Source organism: Triturus cristatus, chromosome 7 (assembly GCF_964204655.1).
Source record: "Triturus cristatus chromosome 7, aTriCri1.1, whole genome shotgun sequence".
NCBI lineage: Eukaryota > Metazoa > Chordata > Amphibia > Caudata > Salamandridae > Triturus > Triturus cristatus.
Genome location: NC_140590.1, coordinates 663,468,135 through 663,492,743, shown reverse-complemented (window position 1 = coordinate 663,492,743; position 24,609 = coordinate 663,468,135). Strand labels below are relative to the sequence as shown.

The 24,609-nt window shown below is 40.6% G+C and overlaps 1 protein-coding gene across 5 annotated transcripts in view; it reads left to right on the top strand.

Annotated features, from left to right (window-relative positions):
* LOC146810317 (ATP-binding cassette sub-family A member 10-like) overlaps positions 1-24,609 on the top strand; it is a 1,555,322-nt gene that overhangs the window by 1,323,539 nt on the left and 207,174 nt on the right. For all 5 annotated transcript variants that reach the window (XM_085617313.1, XM_085617310.1, XM_085617311.1 and 2 more), the window contains 2 exons: positions 3,799-3,890; positions 12,129-12,249. In XM_085617313.1, the coding sequence (XP_085473439.1) occupies positions 3,799-3,890; positions 12,129-12,249 (213 nt within the window). The remainder of the gene's footprint in view (positions 1-3,798; positions 3,891-12,128; positions 12,250-24,609) is intronic.

Genomic DNA, 24,609 nt, shown 5'->3' with positions numbered 1-24,609 from the left:
GGGTGTGTCCCATTTACCTCCAGTGACCTGGAGAATCAAGAAAGCTACCATGACTGATTGTCAGAGAAGGCTGGATCGAGAGGTTGTGGCCTTACAGTCAGAGCTGCCGATTTTGGAGTTGAGAAACAGGTTCAAGCCTCGGTGTCGGCTCAAATCACTTCATCTCCCGTGCCAACCAAAAATGAATGTGAATCCTAGTGTAATGTAACTGGTGTTCATGTGAAGCGCAACAATACCTTCGGGTCGAGTTCGCGCTATATAAATCTGCAAAAAAAAATTGTGTGCCGTGAAGTACAATTGTACTTGTGTGAGGAAAACTTGAATTGGTAACAGGATGGGCGCTGCATCCGCAAACGTAAACCTTGTGAAGGAAGAGTCCACAGCAGATGCAGATGTCAAAAGGCACCCATTAGACTGTGACGGTGAAAATAAGATAAATGAATAAATGTGAGTCACCATGTCTGCCACATCAGCAGTCTTCAATCAAACTGCTGCTAAGTCTTTTTGTATATTAGCCAGCACAAGACATTTTAAAGGGGTTACTGTCTTTGAGAAATTACATGTATAGGCCTGTTATTCAATCAGCATTCAGATCTAATTCATCAGCGACGTTTCTCTCACAGAATCCCATCTTCCTACAGCACTGACTCCGTGTTAGAAAATCAAGAGAATCAGGGTGACCAAAAGAGGGCAAGGGTTTTGGGAAGGTTAATGTGTGGAGGGAGTAAATGTTCTTGTAAATATGGCTTATGTGATTTCTTGCAACAGATGCTGCGTCACTGCACAATTTCAAGCGATACCTATATTTCGGGCACTTATTATCTCCTTTCACATAGACCCATGTGTCTTACTATAATCTGTCTTGTAAAACCAATCGGTTTATTCAACTATAGTTTTCCCAGAATGTTTTATTGAAATTATTCTTTAAATGATGGGAGTAAGGGGCGCAACCAGGCGTGCAAAGGAATTTCACAGAAGTCTCATAAAAACTGAAATGTTTCCTTTTTTTGATACATCTTTCCCAGTCGCGGCTCCTTGAGGGAGTGCTGCAAGGTGGTGGGGAAGGGCGGGGGAGGGGCAGGGTGGGGGGATAGTAAACTCCAGCCTACGGCCGACCGGAGTTAAGTACATGTACATCGCGCGCGTAAACACATTTGTTTTATTTATTTATTTATGTACTTAACTCCAGTCAGCCATATGCCAGAGTTAACTACCTCCCACCCAGCCCCTTCCCCGCCCCGCCCCACCGCTCCGCAGCACTCCCTCTAGGAGCTGCGAATGATCTTTCCTTCGCACCACACCCATATCAATCAATACTATAAACAAAATGTCAATGCTTCATCAACTCAGTTATGTTCCTGAATTTATGATGGGGACCAGTGTTCCTTTCCTCTTCATTCAACAATGCAAGTCTCCTCTGCTAAAAGATCAGAGAAACACAAACACAAAGGGGTGGATTTAGAGTTTGGGGGTAAGGAGTACTTTCTCCACCAAAGGAAGTTCCTCCCCTTGATTTAAATATCGGCGGACCTTAGGAATGTCAGCGACTGATATTATTCTGACTCACTGACATACTCCTCTGATAGCCTGATGGAGTGAGGGCTGTCAAGGTTTTCGACTGCCACAAAATTTAGGGTGGTTGAATAGCCAGTATTTACCTTTACTTACTGCAATGAAAAATGTGGTTTTAAGGGACAATACAAATGTTGAAATTACTCTCATATCATGGGAGAATCCACAGAGATAAAGGCAGCTTTTTCCTTATCTTTGTCTCATCAGAAAAAAGAATGTGCATACCCTTCACAGATGCAAATTCTAGCACCCCCACCCCACACACACACATGTAGATCTAGAAAGAGGCACCATCTCGGTCTAGGGCCTATTTCTTCCATCATCCAAACCATTCTCTGGTCATGGCGATATGGCCGGGTGGTATCGGAAGAATGTGGGTGTTGTCAGACATCAGCACAGCAGTTCAAGGATTGCATCCAGATATATCATTATGAACAACTGACCAGAATGGTTAGGTGACTGAAACTACACCTGATGTAGATACCCTATGGGCCCCCTAAAAAAAAGTGAATCCTGTGGTTTCCCTTCAAGTACTTAGCATGACCTGGATTATTGGGGTTACAGGAGCCATCCCTCACTCCTTGGAGCTCAAGAAATCCCTATGAGATCCTTTCTCGCTTGCCCACATGCATGATAGACTGGAGAATCCATAAGAATTCACTGAGCGCTGTAAAGAAGACAATAGGTGGTTATCAAGAGTTAGCATGCAACTCCATCACCACTTCTCCATCACCATTAACCTGCCGCCATCCGGTCCGGCCTCACTAAGCCATTTATTGATTAGGTTGCAGATAACATCTCTCAAGACTTACATGTTTTTTGTTTTGTTTGGTCTGTTTTTTGCTAAAGTGGGGCTTCCCATCTGCTTGGCACTATATTTGCATTGTACTTGGTGTCTGGGAGACAGGAGAAGGTATCTTGCTGGGAAGGGCTAGTGGGAGCTTTAAATAGGCAAACACAAAAAGATGATGGACGGAGTGCTGAAACGTTTCAAACACTCACCCCCCATCAAGAGATCTGGGTTAAATCTATCTTTATTTTGCTCACTATGCCACCCCAGTTTGGACCCAGTGGAATTCAAATCAGTCTTGACGCTGCTCCCCATTGGAACAGTCCAGTCTGAACTAGCAGGCCAGGTACTCCCTGGACCGGAAACAAGTATTGTTGGACTGGTTTTGGGGTATCACCTCTCATCAGCCAGGCTAGCTTGAATCCAGTGGCACAGCAAGCAAGGGAGCCATGTCTGGGCATACCCTTGACCACTGACAGCGAACATAGCAAACACAACAAGATGATGGACAGAGTGATGAAACTTTTAAACACTCACCCCAGTCAAGAGATCTGGGTTAAATTCATTGTTCTTTTGCTCACCATGCCAACCCAGTTGGGACCCAGCCATATGCAAAACAGTCTTGACCCTGCTCCCCATGGGAACAGTTTGACCCAAACTGCCAGGCCAGGTCCTCCCTGGACCAGAAACAAGCACCCTGGGACCAGTTTCGGGGTATCATCCCATATCAACCAGTCTAGCTTGAATCCAGTGGCACAGCAAATTTTAAAGTGGGCCTATTTCTATAGCTAAGGAAATCATTTAGAGTTGCATGAAAAAGCTGGGTGCTAAAAGTCCATTGTGCAAATGTTACTTGTGTCAGTAGTTAGTCTAGTTTTGTGCCTATGGATACATCACCAACCACAATAAATGGAGAGTAATATGCACAATTAGCATCTGCTAAAATCTATTGTTAAGCGGGAGTGTAAAAGGTGAGCAAACCCAATCTTCTTAGAAATAGAGGCCAGAGTTGAATGGAATTTACAAACTGCAAAATCTGGATTGTCATTAAGACATTAGAGCATGTGTTTAGTCAGGTCTGGCAGCTCGGTGGACTAATGCATCCACTCCAGGGATCTCTGTTTGATCCAATGATCACTGGTTCAAACTCCAGTAGATCCACTGGGCCTTTTCTCTTTCCAAAGTATATAATATGAAAAACTATTGTATTGGGTAACAGTAAACACCCATTATGTGGCAATAGCGCCAGGACACAGCTTTAGTGTGAACATGCACTGTACAAATATACCTATTATGCTATCTTATCTCTTTTCCTCGGTGACTCAATGTAGTGCATTTTTTAGGTTTCAAGATAATGGCACACGTGTTGGGTGCCACTAGAGTCCCATTTTTGCTACTAATACCACTGAGGGCATTTCTCTTGTTATTTTTTCTAGCCGTACCTGCATTGCATCATGTTTCTTCTACTTCTGAGGTGTCTGGAGATGAGATATGGAAAGAAAATATTCAAGGGAGATCCTGTTTTCAGGTTTGTGCAGTAAAATGTACTTGAAAGACTAGATTTCATTTCATGCTCAATGAAAACAATTGCACCTATTATCTGGCATGCTTATTTGTCTTGGCACTAATGTTTGATGAGGAATTCAGGCTATGTTTGTTATATTATCATGTATTTGCATAGCACCAATATGTCCCAGAGGGACCAGAGGTAGAAGTACACAAGCAAAGCAATGCAAAAACATAAAAGCAATCAAAATTAGCATGAAGAGCACTGAAAAGAAAAAAGTATGCCATCTGTTTGACTCAACGGATCTACAAAGGCATTTCACCTCTGACCAATGGTAAACAAACTGATGATGGTCCATCTGCACTGCAGACTTGTGAAATCGCCTTAGTCTTCTCAATTTAGCTGCTTAGTGAGTCTCAGGTTGTGCTGACTTTCACTAAAAGACTTTTAATCATCCCATCTGTGATGTGTGGTCCCTTTTTTGGGGTTAAAGTGGCCAATATGCAATAGAGAAGCCCTTTCTCATGCCTCATTTGCTTTCCATGCTCATAGCATATAGTAATGCTATCTGCAAAATAATTAAAAAAAATGTAATAGTTAGAAACAAAAATGAAGCATTCTTAGAGGAACAAATTAAATGCAACTGTTTTTACATGCTTCATTAGGATATGCGAGATTAGGATCTCACTTCAAAGTGTGTTTTATTTTATTTTTTAATTAAATGTCATTTACAAAAACTTCTTCCTTTTTTAATTCCTTATCGTTAATTTTTAATTTATCAAACATTCGAAATGAAGATTAAATAATGTTTTATTGTATTTTGTAAAATGTAATTTTATTATGCACTATCATAGCATAACATAATTGTTTTGAGGTTTTTATAATTTGTTTTAGATTGTTTGCGGTGCCCTAGTCAAACACCTGCAATTTTAGTAGATTCATTTTTTAATGTTGTTACAAGAAAGGGGGAATTTATTCCCCCACCCTGTGCCTGTTACATTTTATTGCAATCACCAAATGTTGGAAAGGGGCTTATTAGTAGATGTTGGTAGGGACCTACCACTAGTTCAAAACATAAAGTCCAGTCAAGGATTCAATAAATTATTCCCATGCTCAACCCTGGGTAGCTGGCAACCAGCAGGCAGGCTTAAAGTAGGAGACAGGTGAGTAAAGCATTTAAAAACACCAATACATTAATTAAGTAAGACACAATACACAATAAAAATCCAACACCAATTTATACAAAATAGGTTATATTTTTATGAACAAATAGACACCAAAATGACAAAAATCTAATGTAGGGAATCGGAGATATAAATTGTTAAAGAATAAATACTTCTAGTTCCTAAAAACATATAGCGCCAACTTGGGACATCTTGATGTGTTTGACTGGGACAAAGCCAAAGTTTGAGGCCACCCACGATGGAGTACTGGTCGGATACATTAAGCGGAAGTTCTTGGTCAAAATTTGTCAGGCTAGATTCGCGTCGACGTTGTTGGCTTGGTTTTTTGTGAGACCCCGGTCAAATCCTGGAGGTCTGGAGTCCGGAGCTTTCAGTGGGATGAACCTCGAATCCAGGCCAGGTTGTGTTTAAAGTTCACCGTCTTGACTCTTGACGTTAAGTCAGTATCCTTAAGGAACCTTTTACCAAGAAGTTCTCAGACGTCAGCAAACGTCTGGATCTTCTTCCACAACTTCTCATTGAGGGTTGAAAGTGTTCACAACACCAATCCAGGGGTCTAGAATCTCTGAAATGGTCCTTGGGATGTTGGGACCCCAATTCCCACAATGCACCTAATCAGATCCTTGAAAGTCCTCTTCACACACTTCAGGATGGGGACTTCTTGGAGGAGATGATGCAGTTAGGCTTGGTTCACCTGTAACTTGCAGGGAATCGACTCCTTAATTCTTCTTGAAGCAAGGCAAAGTAGTTACAGTGATTGTATTCCCTGAATTGACAGCAGGTGCAGTGCTTCAGAGTGCAAAGCCGTCAGGTGCAGATCAGGTTTCCAGCTGGCCAGTCCCTCTTCTCCTTGTAGTTACAGGTAGCAGATCTGAGTTGCTTGACAACTCTTCATTTTTTATGCTGTGTTTCTGGGTGTCAAGCAGGGGGGGCACCCCTGACCAATGGGATGCAGGGTGCCACCCAGGTGTATGACTACTTCCTCTAAAGTGCGGCATATTCTTGTCTCAGAAAACACTATTCTCTCAAAATGCAGCATGGAGAAATTCTCTCCTTGGAGGTTAGAATCGACTAAGCCAACCCATTGGCATGGCTTAGATTGTCTAACACTCCCCTTCCATTCCTCTCCTTAAATTAATTACAAGTGCTCTTGAGTGGCAGGGGTGGCATGATGTGGAGGCACGTTTTTGCTGTCTCCTTTTGAAAACTAGTTTGGAGACACCCTTTCTCTCTCCTGCCTTCTAGTTCTGCAGTTTTAGTTCTCTTCCCACAGGAAACCCATTGCTTCTCCAGCAAGCCACTACACATCTCATTCAGACAGCTTGGCTGAGCCTGACAGATGCTCGACAATCAGGTGAGAGCAGCTGGAAGGCTGGTTTTTGGCTTACAGAAAAGTAAAGTTTAAAAACTTCTTTTCTGTGATAGTTTTTATAAATATAACAGTGCAAAGTTGATGGATTTATCATATCATTTTAAATCCTTGAATGACATTTTAGCTCCTTCCTAGAGATACTTATCCTTAATGAAATATTCCCATGTTAGCCTATTGAGCTAATCCTAGTACCGTATCCTACTAGAATCAACTACTCTTTGGCTGCCTTAGATAAATTTCATGCCTTGCATAGAGTCAAAGTTTCTCTAGATATTTCATGTAACAGGTCTTTACCAATTGCATTAGACGGCACAGTAGCCTGTCTACAGCGTAGATTTCATTGTTCACAGGAGGCATTAAAAGACATGAGTAAGTCAAGTGCGATTGCTGATACTCTTAGTAGTTATCAATTCACCCCGCTTCTCCTGCCAATTTCTCAATTTCCAATGGCTTAGATGGTATTCTTGTCAATGTTCGGTAATTACCTGAACATACGGTTGAACTTTGGGACTTGCTCTCTTCAAAGCTACCTGAAGTAGGTTTCTTAACTGAAAACTGGTTGAGCTCGGTCTCCTCTTCAGCCATCATGATGCCTCTCCTGGAAAATTATGCAATGCTTAGATTGGATAGGGAGGGCAGGATAGAGTGAGGGATCACTATTAGTATTTAAAAACACAATCAATTTCTCCATTATTGACTCTTCCTCAGTGGACTGGGCAGAGATATGTATATTTAAACTTGAACTTTCTTCCAAGGACTATTGGTAAGGTGCTTCAGGATATCGACCACTGGGGTCAAAAAAAGAATTCATCCAGCACCTAATTGAATATATTGCACCTCATGTCCTGGTAGCAAAAACAGTTACTTTTGTTGGGTGGCTTTAATTACCAGGCAGAAGATTCCAATAATGAAGAGGCGAGTCAGCTTATTGCAGACTTAGCCACTCTCAGATTGCGTCAAAGAGGTAATGGGCCTACGCATACCTCACGGAACTCACTGGATTTAATGTTTACCAACTCTACTTCTCTAGCCTGTGAACAACTGCAACCTTTACTTTGGACAGACCATTCATTGATCAGTTTTAGGATTCCTATGACAACTGAGATTGACAGAACACCTAAAGTTGTTGAAAATCAATTTAGACATTGACGGAAAATTACTCTGGAATCCTTCGCTAAGGTATATAATCATACCGGCAAAGTAGCTACTTCAGATGTGGAGCAAGCAGTCTCAGGATATCACTAAGCCTGGGCAAAGCACTACGCTACGCTCGCGTAGTTTGCGAAGTTTGCGCTACTTCGCACTACGCGAATTGCACGTAGCACAGTGCAAACACGCGTAGCGTAGTGTTGCGTAGTGCAGCGGTCATTTTTTGCTTGCTTGCAGTCCTCAACGTCAAGTTGGCGACCGCAAGCAAGCAAAATGACATCCCGGTGAGACTTTTTCCTCGTTCACGATCAGCAACATCAAGTTGGCGATCGCGAGCGTGGAAAATAAACCTCCCGGCGAGATTCTCAACGCGAGGAGGTCATGTTTCTCATTGCGAGTGATCGCGTATGCTCGCGACCGCTCGCGATGAGAAACTACCAGTCCGCGTTGAGAAAGCTGCTGCTCGAGTAAAAATCTACTCGAGCAGCAGAAAACTACAGCTCGCACTGTGCAAGATGCCGTTTTCAATGATTGCACAGTGCCGGTTGCTTGTCCGCACTGTGCAATCATTGAAAACGACATCTTGCACAGTGCGAACATGTTACTACACAGTTCGCGAAGTGCTACGCGTAGCTCGCGTAGTGCGAAGTGCACTTTGCGTAGCTTCGCGTAGTGCTACTTCGCGAACTACGCCCAGGGTTAGATATCACAATGCTTTAAACACAGCTTTTGATAAGATAACTCCTCTCCAATGGTGTTAAATTCACACATGGAACCCAAGCGCCCTGGTATATGCTAGCCCTTAAAACTGAGAAAGCATCATGCAAAAAATTAGAAAGACAGTGGCAATGCACAAATAGTGCCTGTGATAGGGAAACGTATAGAGCAGCTTTAACGCGCTACCACCACAACGTAAAGTCTACTCAGAAAACATATATCTCTGATCAAATTCCCCAAGCTAAAAACTTGTGTAAAGCTTTAGTTAAAGTACAAAATGATTTTGTAAATCCTAGAGCGTGCTCTCAAAACATTTAGGCATCACAGGTTCTTTGTGATTTGCTAGCCAATCATTTGAAAGAAAAAGTGAACAATATCTATCAGAACTACCCAACCCATCCTTTGGAGACTCATTTTTTTCTTATCTAATTTAGCTGGCTCTGGCTTTAGCCAAATCAGGATCTCCTTTGAATAGTTGCCCTTCCTAGATTTCGGCTGCTCTCTCTATAATCAGTTGCCTCTGCCATTCATTCTTTATACAATCTATCTGTTTATACTTGAAAAATTCCAGCTACTTGGAAGGGGACCCTGGTCAGGCCGATCCAAAAAAAAAAATCCGTCACCTTCCAACCTTTCCAACTATCACCCAATGTTGTTGCTTCCTCTGCTGGGAAAACTTCTGGAAGGATTAATAAACAAACAACTTTTAGAGTACCTTGAGGTTCATAACATCTCGGGTCTCTCTCAATCGGATTTTAGACCTTTACATAGCACTGAGAGAGCCTTGGTAGCGGTCATTGACCACATTAGAGGTTCCTTAGACACTAACATACCTTCTATGCTAGTGCTACTTGACTTGTCTGCAGCGTTCGATACAGTGTCTCATCCCATGTTACTCTATAGGTTATAGAAGATTGGCACTCATGGGACAACGCTAAATTGGCTTGGGAATTTTCAGTCCAACAGGACCCAAACTATTAGTTTGGGTTCTTTTAAGTCTCGCATTATGATGCCAGACAAGGGGGTGCCCCAGGGCTCTTGTCTTAGCCCCTTGCTTTTCAACATACATGTTACACCCCTGGCCAAGATTGTAAGAGCCTTTGGCTTTGAAATAATATTGTATTCGGACAGTTTATAATCCCCTTTGATAAAGCCCAAAGCAAAAGAAAGCTTCTTCGCTGGGATTAGAGCACATGCTGCCCGAATGACAGACAACTGTCTCCAGCTGAGTGCTGGAAAAACAGAGATTATGCTGTATAGCAAGGCCCGACAACTGTGGGCCACTGAATGGTGGCTCACCGAACGTAGCATTACTCCCACACCCAAATGGGTGGTTAAGAACTTGGTAGTCCATATGGACCAACCTCTTACCATGAAATATCCGGTAATGTCCACCTCAGGCTTCTGTTTTCAAATTATGCGCTTACTGAGAAGAGCCTTTCCTTTCCTCCCACTCACAGCGAGGAAAACGGTGGTTCAGGTTTAAAGATTAGCGATTTGGATTACGGTTACGTACTGTTGGCTTCGGAAAATGAGACATTGTTTTCAAAATTACAAGTGGGACAGAACACCGCAGCCTGCCTCATTAACAATTTGCCATCAAGGACTGTATCCACTCCCCTCCAGCATACATTACACTGGCTTCCGGTTGGGAAGAGAATCATTTTTAAAATGTGTTGCCTTACACATAGAGCCCTGGCTGGAAAAGGCCCTTACTACCTAGCTTCAAAGGTTAGGCACTATTGCCCTCCTAGACTCCTTAGATTTAGTGATAAAACACTGTTAATTGTTCCTCATGTTAAAAAAGCCCGTTCAGGTGGCAGGTCTTTTTCTTACTTGGCTCCTTATTTCTGGAACAAATTGTCACATCATATTCAAAACGTCTTCGGATCACTTTCTCTTCATGAATGTACTTAATACCACTTTTTTCTGATCTAGCAACTGCTGGTGCCTTTGTCGCTTGATTGTGCTGCGATACCTTTACCGGGAAGATTCGGGTGCGTAATAAATTAAAATAACATAACATAATTATCTACAATGGAGAAAACAAATTTGTCAGTTGTTCCCTCAACACAGCTTACAAAATATCTTTAATATTATCACTTCTTATAGTCACATAGCACCCTACCTCTGGGGCACACAGGGGAGACCTTAGGGGTGACTTATATGTAAATATAAGGTAGATTACTACTTTGAAAGTACCTTTAAATCCAATGTCGAATTTCCATATTGTTGCAATTTAAAAGCAGTCTGCAAGGTAGGGCTGTTTTTTAAAATGACAGCAGGCACCCCAGTAGTACACCCTCTAGTGCAAGAAATCTACTGGGCCTCTAACCTTCCCTGCCCCATTATATACTAAGGACTTATAGGTAGTTTAAATCCCCCTTGCCTTATTATATACTAGGGACTTACAGGGGTCTGTCATTGCCAATTGTATTATACCTAATTTCCATTTACTTTTAATCAGAGCACAGGCCCTGGGCCTGGTTATCATAGCCCAGGACACAATTAGAGTCAGAAAACCAGCACCTAGTACTAAAAAATGGGGGCAACAAGTGGGGGAACACAGCAATCAGGTTCTAGTTTCCGACAGGTTTTCAAATTGCATATCTGTCCTTTTGCTTTTTCTTAAGTTTCCCTTCCCTCCAAATATGCAGTTGATAGACCACATTTTCCAGCCATTTTTTCCTGTCATGCCCACGTTTACACCTAAGATTTAGACATACATATGTGGAGTTCTGCAAGCATGAAAGATCTTTGCTCGTACTTATCTGAATTGGATTTATGAGTATGTGAAGCAAATCCTACAGGTGTCCTAGTTATTTCCTTACTCATAAATGCACTCTCCTAGATAGTCCCATAGACCTGATTTATCAAAATGGCAATTTTACCCCATAATAGTTTTCTTTTTTACAGAGCGCTGTTGGAGGACAACTGTTCATCGGTCCTCTGTAACTGCATGGCAAAAAGAATGCTGAGAGCACAGAAAATTAAAGTTCTCTTTTTAACAAACAATTGCCACATTTCTTAATCAATATTAGTACAAAACATGTTTGAAAAACACTTAAAAGTTCAAAAGGTGGTATGCAAATAGACAAATATATATTTACACTACAGACAAAATGTAAAATATTTTTGGCTACTGGGTGTGGAAGCTTCATCAGAATTCTTTGATTCGTCCTTGAAATCCAACAGTAGCATACTCTATACATATGCAACACACCAATGGTCCATCAAAGTAGGAGTAAATTCTAGCACAGGATATTATTGGTAGCTGTTCTAAGCTTTGGAGAGGCCTTCTGTACCATTTTAAGTCTTTTATTCATTTTATGGTCTATATAATTTTGAAATTGTACCCAACATGGTGGATGTCGAAGCAAAATTCATGGGCTTTGAGGGGAGGTGGATCATGTTAGCACTATTTATGTTCAGTCATTCACTCCTTCATGCACTTACTCCAGCGAATCAGCAGGTGATTGGTGTGCATGCTGGGAACACAGAAAATGTTGGCTGGTTAGGTCAGCACCTTTCTCTTGGTGAGCAAAAGAAGAAATAGTTATACTGATTAGTGACCTTCCATGTCATAAAGTGGCCTTGCCTGCACCTCGAAAATGGGTGTCCTAATTACTTTACACTACCACCTTCCCTAGCAGAGTTACCATGAATAACTGAAATATATGAAAAGAATGCTGCACCTGGCTTATAGATTCATTTCTCTAGAAATTATATACATTTTTCTGGTTGCCTATCATTATCTGCCTAGAACATTTTGGTAACAGAGCCAGTCAGAAATCAGGCAATGCCAAATTTATGAGGTAATCTTTGTCATTCACACAGGATTCCTCCAAAGAATGATAGGGTGTGCTCCAACCTTGATGAACCAGAGGGAGATGAAGAGAGCGTTGAAGCTGAAAGAACTCTAGTCATGGAGATTGTCTCAGGCCAGCGAACCAAAGAGGTAAACACAAAAAATTATACGTTTAATAAGGGCCATGACAATACAATTCATTGCCCAGAACTACAACTGTCTGTCTTAGTTCTTCATAATCCAATTTGTAAACAATTTCTCAATGTGTTTTTTCCTTCAAATATTTGAGGGGGGTATATAATATTATTATAAAGCTCTAATTTATATGGGGAAAAGCAGACAAACAGTGAGAGTATGTATATTTTGTGCCTCTTCTAGAGAAAGCAATTGAGAGTTTGAAACCCTTTTTTTAAAAAACCATTGTAGACAAAGAAGCAGCTGCTTTATAACTTTGATTCGTATTCAGCCTCGCCTCCCTCCCTACTATTTTTTAGTTTTATCAGATTTGTCCTGTGCCAATGTGGCGATTTAGTGTGTTCCAACAGGGTAGCTTTCCAGATGTCACCATTTCAATGACTCTTGTGGATGTTTCCATTCTAATTAATGTCTTGATGGTCATGATGATGATAAAGTAGATATCAAAGAGCACAAATTGATTCTCGGGCGGGTGTGCTGGCACTGGAAAGCTGGAAAAGAGGAAGAAGGTTATTGTAAAAGCCAAGTCTTTAAACCCCTACAGAACTTGAGATGGTTGCATTCTTAGTGAAGCATAGTGGGCAAAGAATTCACAACTTAAGCACTAACTAGAAAAAGCTCTGGCACCTGCTCTAGAGTAAGAACTCAAGAACGCTAAGCAAAAATGGTGCCTCTTGAATGAAGAGCTCTCCTTGCTGAAATGTCTATAATTCTTGATTAAATAAAGTCAGGGCCAAGTTTTTTGATGAGCGCAGGCAGCCAAAGCAGATTTCTAAGATGAGATGTTACAGAGAAGAGAGGAGGGCAATTGAGCTAGTCAGCAGAGGAGACTGCAATTTGCTTTTCATTAAAATAGGACATCAGGGAAAAGACATAGCTCTGAATGAGCTCCACCAGTGGGGTAACAAAGATATTCAAGAGCTTAGGGCTGTGAGAAGATAACTTTGGTACCCCGCATCAAGGCTGGGATCAGCAAGGTGAAAAACTGTCATCTTTCAAATAAGAAGTTAGCCAGTCTGATGCATATAGAGCCTATTTGATGCATATAGAGCCTATTTGATAGGGGATGGTGTGACAAAAAGTGCCAGAGGCAACAATTAAGTCAAAAAGAATCAAACTCTGCGTAGCCTCCTTTAGCTAGCATCATCCAGATGGTGTAATGCTGTTTCAGTCCTGAAAGCCATCCAGAACAACCCTGAATTCTCAATAATACTTTATTTTGGCTTGTAAAACCATAAAAGTACATACATAAACCAGTTAAAACATTAAAATATCTTGTCACATTTAAACAATACGGTACACACTTCTGGAAAACCTTCCTAAAAGTTCACATGGATATACATATTTTAAAAAGTTTAAACTGGCAGCAACAATGTTTAAGATACGAATACAGCTTATAATGAGAACATACACATTGGGACCATAGAGCCTTCCAGCTATATTATCACATATAGCTAGGGTTTCCTGTTTTCAATTCCTGTTTTTGGTCAATTCTGGTGGTTTTTTTTCCCAGTGAATTCAATACCTTAAAAACAGTGGTTATCAGTGGTTACATATTTTCGTGGCATGGAAAACAACAGAAACAGTGTTTTTTTAGTGTTTATGGAACATTTTGCTTCTTCATTGCTTGCTTTCTGCATTGATAGTGCATGGTATTTAGACAGTGTGCGTACAATGTATATGAGGTCCAAATACATTTTTACAAATCAAACTTATTGTGGTGCACCAAACAATACTTCTTCAGTGAGGTTTTGGTCATGTGGCTTGCTCTTTCCTTCCCATGTAAGCTTCTATCTGTGAAAAGGCCTTCTCAACATTGGCACTTGAGACTGGCAATGCCAAAGCATCCAGTACCCAATCTGCTAACTCTGCGATTCTCTGGGGCAGGTTCTGCAACATATGCATTGAACAAGAAGCATATGCCTTCAGAGTTATTGAAGCGGTCAACAATAAAACAGTACTTTTCACAGTCTGGTGAAAATTCCCCTTATGGAAGGGATCTAGAACTTGTGCAAAGTACCACAGTGTGGCTTCATTGACATCAAATGACATGGTCGATGAAGAGACTTTTCTATGAGTCTTTGTACGCATTGAAAAATCAAAATTCATGGATTGCCCCTCAGCATTTATTTGCTTACCAAGTGACAAGGATTCTACCATGGAACATGTTGCAGTGCCAAAGTCATTATAAGGGTTGTCCAGTCTACTCTCAAGGAGATGTTTCACATCTACACCAATTACGCTGAACACTTGATAGACAAGGGTGTTTTCAGACTCCAGTTTTTTTATTATGTCCACTACAGAAGTCATGTTTTCTTGTAAAAATCTAAGAATGCAGTAGAGTGTACTTTTTCACATTACTATCATTATACGACCAGAGATCCTCACATATCTTGCCTTTGGCATCATCACTAAGCAAAATCAAAATGTCTGTAAATGGTTGCCACATGGATAATATAGCATTCCCGGCCTCCAGGACTGAGAACCATTGGCTCTATGACACAGTTGGGATGACCAGAATGGACTACAGTCAGAAGCATTATTCATTAACTCTGAAGATTGTAAAGATACTTTCAGCATACCATCTAGCATGCAGCAATGATCTCTTACAGAAAAGCACTTCGGCTCGGGTATCACTTTTTACAGGTCAACATACAACTGTTTCATATATATTGCGGAATCACTGAAAATACAAACAATATCACTCCAGTCTTTGTTGAACTTGGCAAGAATTGTTTTACAGCAGCGTTCCATGTTTTCCAAAAGTTTGGTGTCATGTTTTCACCACAATCCCAGATGCTTGGTGACAGTACTCTTTTCACATATACCTGTCACTACACCTTGCGTTGAATTTTTCTGGGGTGTTTGGCAATTCACTTACTATCAATACCGACTCACAAAAAAAGAGGGCTGAGGTATCAGAGTGTATAACCCATTCTCTGTCTGTGGGTAAATGTGATGGTACATATTTGGAAAGATTCTTATGAAACTAGCCATTTTATCTATCAGTGAAAGGATCAAATGTACCCAAAATATCAAACATGATTTTAATATTTCCTGAATCTCTACAATTTATAAAATAATTAAAAATGACCTAAAGCATGCTTCTAAACCCTGCATCTTTAGACCAAAGGCCACAAAACTGAAAAAAGCAAAAGGAAGAAGACACAATGGGGCACATGCATCAAACCATTTTGCGATCGCAAGTAGTGCGAATCGCAAAATTAGGAAATTTGCGATCACAAAATGGCCTTTTGAGATGCATGTACCTTTTTTGCAATTCACAATGAAGGAAATCACATTTTTTTCGATTCCCTTAATTGCAAAAGCAGTTACGGAATCGCAAATTGTGATCCCCTAAATGCGATGCATTATGCAATCGCAAATTGCATTTTTGCAATTTAGAATCGCAAATTACCATCAACTTCAAGTTGATGGTAATTTGCAATTCCTTTAAAAAATGCAAATAAATGTTTTTTCCAAAGTGCATTGTGTGCACCACAAGTGCATAGCTACCTATTTTGGGGGGTACATCAAATTGCATGCGTAATTTGCGAGTACCTATTTTGTACTCGCAAATTGCGCATGCAATCCCATTCAGGAATGAATGGGAAGCCATTCCTTAATTGCGTATCGCAATTTGTGAGTCGCAAATAAGGAACGTGTAGGAATCATAATTTGTTTTGCGATTCCTACATGCATAAGGAATTGCGATTCCTAAATTGCAATTCCTTAAAAATTGCAATTTAGGAATTGGAATTCCTTACTTTGATGCATGTGGCCCAATATTTTGGGAACATCCCTAAACAACAAAACTCAGGCAGAATAAAGTTAGCACAGTCTTTCTTGCTGCTATCTTATATAACAAAGTTACATTGTATTGTATATCCTTCAGGAAAAAATAAAATGACTCTTTCACTCTCCTTTTTCTTTCTTTGAATGGCATTTAGTTTGTGATTGTGTTTATATGTTTACAAAATGGTGAGGGCTACTTACCTTTTGGTGGGGTTTTATCAGTTATTATGGGGCTTAACCTAAAACAGGATAGCCTACATATAGCTCATTGGCTCTAATTCTCCATGCCCAAGATAATATTCTAGAGCCAGCAGACACAATGTACTCCTTGTGTCACACCTCAGAATCCTAGAAGCTTTCCAGTAATGAACTGAACCCATTTGCTTACACACAGGAATGATTCACATTCTTTGGGGCAGAAGTAGAACATATGTTCCACTGGTTCTTGTGACTGTAGGCAAAAAGGGCAATGAAAAGACTGGTAGCAACTCTTGTTCCATATGCATGTAAAAGATTTTAATGGCAAGGTGCAATGTCTAAACTTTGTTCACAAGCTTTTCGCTTGGGAGGGCTGGATCCTGTCCACGTATGGTTCGAGGGTTTGAAGCCAAAAAAGAACATTTGTGGTTGAGGGATTTCTTGGTGATACTCCCCACTTTTTGGTATTTCCAGGTTTAATCCAACATAAATTCCCAAAAATCTTGCTTCAATTTTAGAAAGGTACCTTTCGTCATTGAAGCAGAGGAATGCCAAACCTCCTCCATCTTAACCGACTCACACAGAACTTTTATATTTCTAAGCCATGGGACGGGCGCAAACTCATTTGTCAATACTGATTAACGCCACCAAAGCTTCTCCACTTCTCTATAGGGCATCAATTCCAGTGTCGTCTAGAGCTGCCGCCAAGTTTATCAAAGGTTTTAGAAGTACCACCTGGTCAATTCTCTTTGGTGCTAGATCAAATTGTAGGCATGTGAGAGGGGTACTTGAATTCAATAAAAGCAGAGAGGTGAATATTTATTTCATTTTTCTGAATGTTAGACAGACAGGCAGTGGTGAAATAGGTTGTTAGTTAGCAAGGGCTGAAGAACCAGCCATGGTCTTTTTCAACAATAGAATGACCAGTCCCTTTTTCCAAGCTCTAGGGAATGTTTCCAGAGACAGAGAATTGTTATACAATTGAGAAGTTGTGGAACTACAGCACTAAGCACAGATCGCAAAACCAGGGAGCCCAAAGGTAATCTAGAGATCGTGATCTAGTGATGAGTGTATGGGACAATAAATAATCCAGACTCATCGGATAAAAACTTATATAGAACAGGGGATACCTGGGGTGGGACTGGAGGGTAGCTGTTGTTTCAGTGACAAACCTTAAGGGCAAATTCCTGCTAAGGAAATTTAGAGTCTTTAGGATTTTATCTTCAAAGTAAAAAGAGAATCTCAGAGTTCCTGTGAAGGAAGGATAGAGGAGGCAATACTGCAGGGTGAAAAAAACAGCTTAAAACCATTTATATGGGAATTTAACTCATCTTGAATCACAGTCACATAATAACCAGTTTGGTTTTCCTGCATAGTTTGCTATAGGTTGTAAACCTGTCATAATGAGCTTGTTCCTGAAAGGGAAATTTTCCAATTACTTTCTAGGGTGCATAAGGAGTGTTTCTCAGGGAACAATTTTGGCTATGAAGGGTAATATGATCAAGTGTGACAAGAAGCCTGATATCAGGTCCCATAGTAGCAGGGGTGGGATGAATGCCTTAAACTCTGCCAAAGTTCTCACTGGTTACTTTAGAAAAGGGACAAGAAAAAGGACCTGACAATAAGGAGAAAGGTTTTGCAAGGAGATTGGTGCCATGGGAGAACTATGGGAATAGTGTAGGATTCTAGATTTTGTGAGATGAAAATTAAGTCATGATTGTTGCTAGCTTTATGAGTGGAGGAAGCTGACTGAGGCCATGGTCTCAATTAGATTCTTGTTTACTGACCTGTAGCCCCGATCACGCTTAATGTTAACATCTCCCGGCAATACAAAGTTAGAAGATTGCTGTACTAACGGAGGAACAAACTCCGAGTTCAAGCTGTCAAATTAAGTGGATAGGCTAGAAGGCCATCAGAGAAAATATAGCTTTATAGCCTGCTGCTGAGGACTATACTGGCAGCGGCAATGACGTATAATGAAGGAGAGGGTCAACTGGTATAGCCCTCTGAAGAAGGGCTATAAGGCTATTAATATGTTCCAACAGCTAAGGGTTAAATGTTCTTACTTTAAAAGGGATTAACAAACATTGGAATGTTGGAGCAGAAAACTTACACCAGCCATTATATGCTTAGAGCTAGTTCATTCTCTTTAATAGAGCTCTCAACAAATCAATGTTCTAATGTTATTTATGATAGATTTTGGAGAACACTTCAGGTGGCATAAAGGAGGAAACGAAAATAATTACTAACAACCTACTAACGCAATTCAGCATGTTGAGTCTGATGGCGTGGTAACTGAAGGGGACTATATAAGAAATGTGATTCACAATAAAACCTCCAAAATATAGTTGTCTTTGACATCTCCACAAGGTAAAAGTTACTGTCACTTTTATATAACATAGCAATGTTTATTTCTGAGGAAATAAACCATATAGTGAATTGGAGAAATTAAATAGTGCTATCTGTGTACTCCCTTGAATATATATCTCTATAACATTATTCATTTTTATGCTCACTGAATGCAAATATGTATTCATAAGAAGACAAATGACAGTCAGATTATTGTCACTGACATCTTCTTTCGTGCTCTGTATGCAATCTTCTTCGTTGTCTTGGTCAATGTTTTTAAATCTTCCTTTGGTATGAAGAAGCCTACACAAATAATAATAATAATGCCTCTTGATTCTTAAAATTGGCTTATAACAATGTTTCAGGCATTATCTTAACATTAGAAGCACTTGAGTAGCCAGTGGTTAACATTTTACCATCATTTCTCTCACATTGCATCTGAAGTAGAAGGTACTGGATTTCTATCTTGATTAGTTGTCTATATCACCTTAGTATTTCATTTTAATGAGTTTTTTTCTACCATTCTATTTTCTAAAACTATTGATGACTGTGTAAATTCAGGAAAAATGTTCAGTTTTGTCTATAAAGTAACTTGCATTATACTTAACTGGTTTTTATTGGTTTTGTTAATCTTTTATTTAATTTGTTTATCATTAAAACAGTTCCTTGATCTGATTCTTTTCCTGACATGTTCAGTGTTTGCCGTAGTTGGCATGGTTTGTCATTCGGCAAATCTGATTAACAAGGAGTCTTTCATTTCTTGTTGCTGTGGAAACTAGGGTAGACTAATGCATTTACAAACATTGAGGCCAATTTGCAAAGGCATGTAGCAGTATGTGAAGCAGAGCTACAGAAGAGCTACTACCAATACTTTGAAATGACTTTGTGAATCAACACAAAATGTCCAACTCTCCATTAGTGAAAGTGTAAAGAGGACACTGTCCTTTCTTTTGCTACAAACTGAATATGAATATTTCCCTGGATAGTCCAGTTCTCAATGATTTAGGACCAATTCACAATGGCATTTAGGAATGCTTGAAGTACACCCACAGGAGTACTACTTCCCATACTCATGTATGCCTTTGTGAATTGGTCCTATCACGTATAGTTGTAACAAAGTTATGTAGGATATTAAATTAGATTTCTGGTTCGGAAAACTTGCAAATGCAAGCTGTAACTGATAGTGTGTCCACTGTGACCTCATATTTCTTTACACGTTTTAGATTTTCTCATCCATTATGCTCTTATTTTATGTCAGACCTGTCTTTCTAAAAGTGTAAAAATGTTTTTATTCAGGTACTACATTTTTATATTTCAAATAAAATTATTTATGAGAACTGTATTTTGATAAATTATTACCAGCAGAGCATAACCTAGTCCGTGTCTATGCAGGGGTATTTCTTAAGTGTGATTGGTACACCGAGGTGCATCCTAGGGCTGCGATCAAAAAGATAGCAAAGCAGAGGAAGAATGTTCATAGAGCAAAAAGACACTTTGGGAGATGTGTTTTGAAGAATGAAGAATTTGAGATAGCCCTAATGTTAAGAAGCAGAGACTTCCAGTGTTTACTGGCCAAGAAACAGAAAGATCGACTGACCACATCACTTCTCTTGAGAGACAGAGACAGAATGAGATGAGGTGATTGGAAGCATAATGAGTAAATCTAGAATTTAGATTGGAGAGAAAGAGGTCCTTTCCTGTGGATGACATTATGAACAGAGGGACTTGAGCAAGCAAATTCTTCAGTTTGCTAGAGAAAGATAGAAGAGAGATTGGTCTAAAGTTTGTTGGGATTGTTTGATCAGATGAATTTTTTTTCAATAGGGGGGCGACTTGCACATGTTTCCAATCAGATGGAACAGAACTTGGGGTGTGAAAAAGGTGCGGAATTAGTTTTTGCATAAATGTGAAAAATTAAAGCGACATTATGCATACTTACGCGAAAAACAAATCCTTCATTTCATGCTATATTTTAGCACAAACTGCATACGCATATACATTTTGGGTGTGTGGCTGCACTTAAACGAGAGCACAGCAAACAGCTTTTGTTCCTGTGTGTTTGTGGTAAATTGCATTAATTTGAGAATTTCACATAACAAGTATAACATCAAATTCGCTAAATTACATGACTTACGCCAGTGTAATTAAAATTTCGTAGAGTCCAAAACAGAACAAGACCTCAAAGAAACATTACAGCGAAGCCTCAAGCTAGGACCAATGCAACTTCACCAATGTATATGAGCAGAGCCTGACAAGGCTCAAAGGGAGAACTCGATCTTATGTTATGTATCTGGTCAAGGTTCTTCTCTGATGAACATTCCCTCAAATTTCCCACCTTAGAGGATATCTCGGGATCTGAAACACTGTTGAAAATGGAAAGGAAATCTAAGCCAGGCTGAAGAGAAAAGGAAGCATATATTTTTAAGATTTCTTTCTGGAAAAGGAAGCTACATTTAATATAGTTGGACAGGCAGTGGGTGCAAGAACGTTTTTGACTATGGAAATGAAAATTTTAGAAGGGTTGTAGGATCTATTAAGTCTCACTCATCACGTTTAGGGTAAAACCATCGAAGACATACGTTCCTACGGGACAAAGACTACCCAGAATTAATGTGTTTGGGATAACATTGATGAAACTCTCACAAAAGTCATATTCAATGTGTAGGGGACTGCAATTGTGGTTACTAACAATCAAATTATTCCACTTGGAATTGCAAATAGAACAAGGACGCCCCTTTCAAGCCCCCTTCTATTTGTGATACATGCTATTTCATGAGACACTAAAACTCCATAATATGTATTTTGTAGTCACAAAACCTTTTCGTAATTGCAGACCCTTCATCTCTCTCTTGCAGGTTCCAGATTTCTTCCTTTGTGACAGTTTTGCTGTCTTTCCCTTCCTCCATCTTTATGATCTGTCTTTTTCTCCCTCTTGCTCTCTGTGAATATCTGATGCAGAAAAGTAGATGCCGATACCCAAAAATAAGTACAGTTGGCACCTACCGGCTCCAATTAAGCACTGGCAAAAAACCTTTCGTTATCAGGCCCAGAGGGCCTCATTTTCACAAAATGACAGAGTGCGGCGCCACAAACCATTTTGCTGCTAACAGCTGCTTCATTTTAAAAGCACAGGGATGTGTCGTATTAACAGCAATACAACGCATCCAAGTGCTTTCCCCTGCGTGGAGCACTGTTGGCTGCCAGGTGCCAGTGCAGGCACCCTTGTGCCATGTTGCAAGGGTGCCTGCATTGCAGGGACAATTGTTTTTGTGCAGGAAGGGATACCTTATGTACAAAAACAATCATTGATGGCATTCTCCTCTTTCTATGCATGTTGCAGAGTGCAGCACTCATAGAAGGAGAAAAAAACAAGGAGAAATAAAAGTATTTTTCCTCATTGCGCCACTTCTACACCTCCCCTGGGGATGCATAGGAGTCATATTAATTCCCAAGGTTTACAACACTTTGTAAATCTAGGAATGTGCCAGTTTCATGGATGTTGCATCAGAGCACCCGCAAAAACACCCATGGAACGCCCCGTCCACTCAGATTAATGCGTGAAAGGGGCTCATATTTATAAAGCCATGAAAATCACACGGTTGAATTTAGCTGGCCTTGTAAATATGGGCAGACACACTGCGCCGCCGGTGCGTCACAAAAAGTGACGTACCGGCAGTGCAAAAGGCTTGTAAATGAGTCCCATAGTTGGTATGGATCCACTAAGAGATCAAACAACCTAATGCTGATTTGTTTTTAGGTCTTGCGCCTAGCGTTGCAGTGCGTAGCACTGCTCGCGCAGCGCAAGACATTTTGTAGGGGGTTTCAGAAACTGACCTAGGAATCGCACAAGCATGAGCGTGTGGTTTTCCTTTTGGGGCACACTATTGGCCTTTGCGTGCGTGTTTTTTACAAAGACAGCACGCAATAGGCCAAAGGCGGGCGCATTGCTCCGCCCATGGCCTATTGGTGTCTGTTACGCGCAGCAGCAGCATATGTTTCCAATTATCGTGCCCAGACATGGGCGCGATAATTGAAACCATATGTTTCTCTGTGGCGCGTGCACCACTCGCAGGCTTCTTTGCTTGCGATTGCTTTCACTTTCGCGATCGCTTTCAATGCCACTTTTTAGGTCTCGTTTCCTTTTCGTTGTTAGGATTAGTTTGCTTTGCGAAGTCCGTTGGGTCTAGACATGAGCTTTGTGGCTTCCATTAAAGCCACACTCCTTCCCACAACTGGAAACAGCAGATACTGACCGAGGAAGTACCAACCACTGGCCAAAGCAGGAATGCCCTTCACCTTCGCCTGGCACTGTTCCACAGTGGTTCAATCGCTCGATGACCTTAGAGGTTTGTTTGGCACCATTAAAGGGATGGACTGCACACCTTACAGCGTTGGCGTAAATCAACCCCCTTATCCTATTGCAACTTGATGGTCTCACACACAACACAATCAAAGGCAAGAAACTCAACTTTGCCCTTTGGGACAGGCCCAGCAAGCATTGGGTGTCACAGTGATTGCTGGAAAGTAGGATGGGCCCATAGAGTACTGGACAAACCAGTGTTTGCAAAGAACTGTAGTGCACAAATTGTGAGCCCCGCTAACACCAGGGCGATTTTCTGTAACGTGGAAGATAACAATATTTGTAAGGGATTACTGCTGCCACCCGGGACCGCTTGGATTTAACCACACAAAAGAAATCCGCTTTCTCTGTTGACTGTGCCAGGGGATTTTTGCAGGCTGGATTCAGATGCGGGAATGTATATTGGGAGTAATGTATGGCAATGGTACAATATTGATCATGATGGATCAAAGGGAGGTGAGGCGTGGTATAGTGTTTAAGTTATGACCCTGGAACAAATATACGTGGGCTCTAAAACCTGTTCCTTCATTTGATGATAATATGGGGTTCCTGGAAAATAAGGCAATCTCCCAGTGACTCATATCCCTTCTGCAGGCGCTTTAGCACAATAGTATCAAGTGAGAACTGTGAGATATTTGGAAATAAGCCTGTTTAAGTTTACCAGGTGGGGTATTTTAGAAACAAAATATATACATGCACCCAACTTGAGCTACTGTGGGAAAAGTTGATGAGTTTTGCATCACCACTATGTTTAAAGCGAGACGTCAGTGAACCAACAGTGCTGAACCATAATGGTCTCTGGCTGTTTTCACACTCACAGTGAGGCATCTTCAAAAACACCCAGCGTCAGGCATATCTGGCCGTATCTGAAGATCAAAACTCAAAGATTCCTTTTATGTAGTGCCTTTTGTTCACACATGTTCGATTTCACGGGCAACTATTTAAAGGACGTTAGTGGCAGTCATCGGGAACTTTCTGGTACAAAAAAAGTAAATAGTGGTGCTATAGTCCAATAAGTTATTGAAAATTATAAAATGTCCCAAAAGTCTGTGTGAAATTTACTTGCTGCATCTGATGTTATAAATAAATGGGATACGAAGTATCAGCATCAAACATGTAAACGTTGGCCCCTCTCCCAAATCTTACAGAATGGGCATAAAACAGTATCTGTTATCTCAAAACCTAAAATAAAATTGTCTGCAATTGAAGCACTGACATCTCTCTCTCTTCGGTCTTTTTTTTTTTACTACTTCCGGTGGACATGTGCTCCTTTATCCCCCTTTACACTCTCTCAAGGTACTTTGCTTCGTGCTCCACTTTTCACCCGGCACAGGATAACTTATTAGTGCTAGGGTCCATCTTGCCCTTTATTTTGCCCAGTGAGGGGGGGACACTGCTGTCACGGTAGTGACGCCTTACACGTAACGCGACAGGAAGCACTCAATTATATGCCAATTCGGAAAGGCCTGACGGTACCTGAAGGAGGCTATACAGACAAGGCGGTTGAAGATTGCAGAGGTAAAATCTACTGTAAGTTTACGGACTATGTATTTGCTAGTTTTGTGAAGTGCAAACTACACCTAGATCCTATCGACTGAACCCTTCATAAAGTG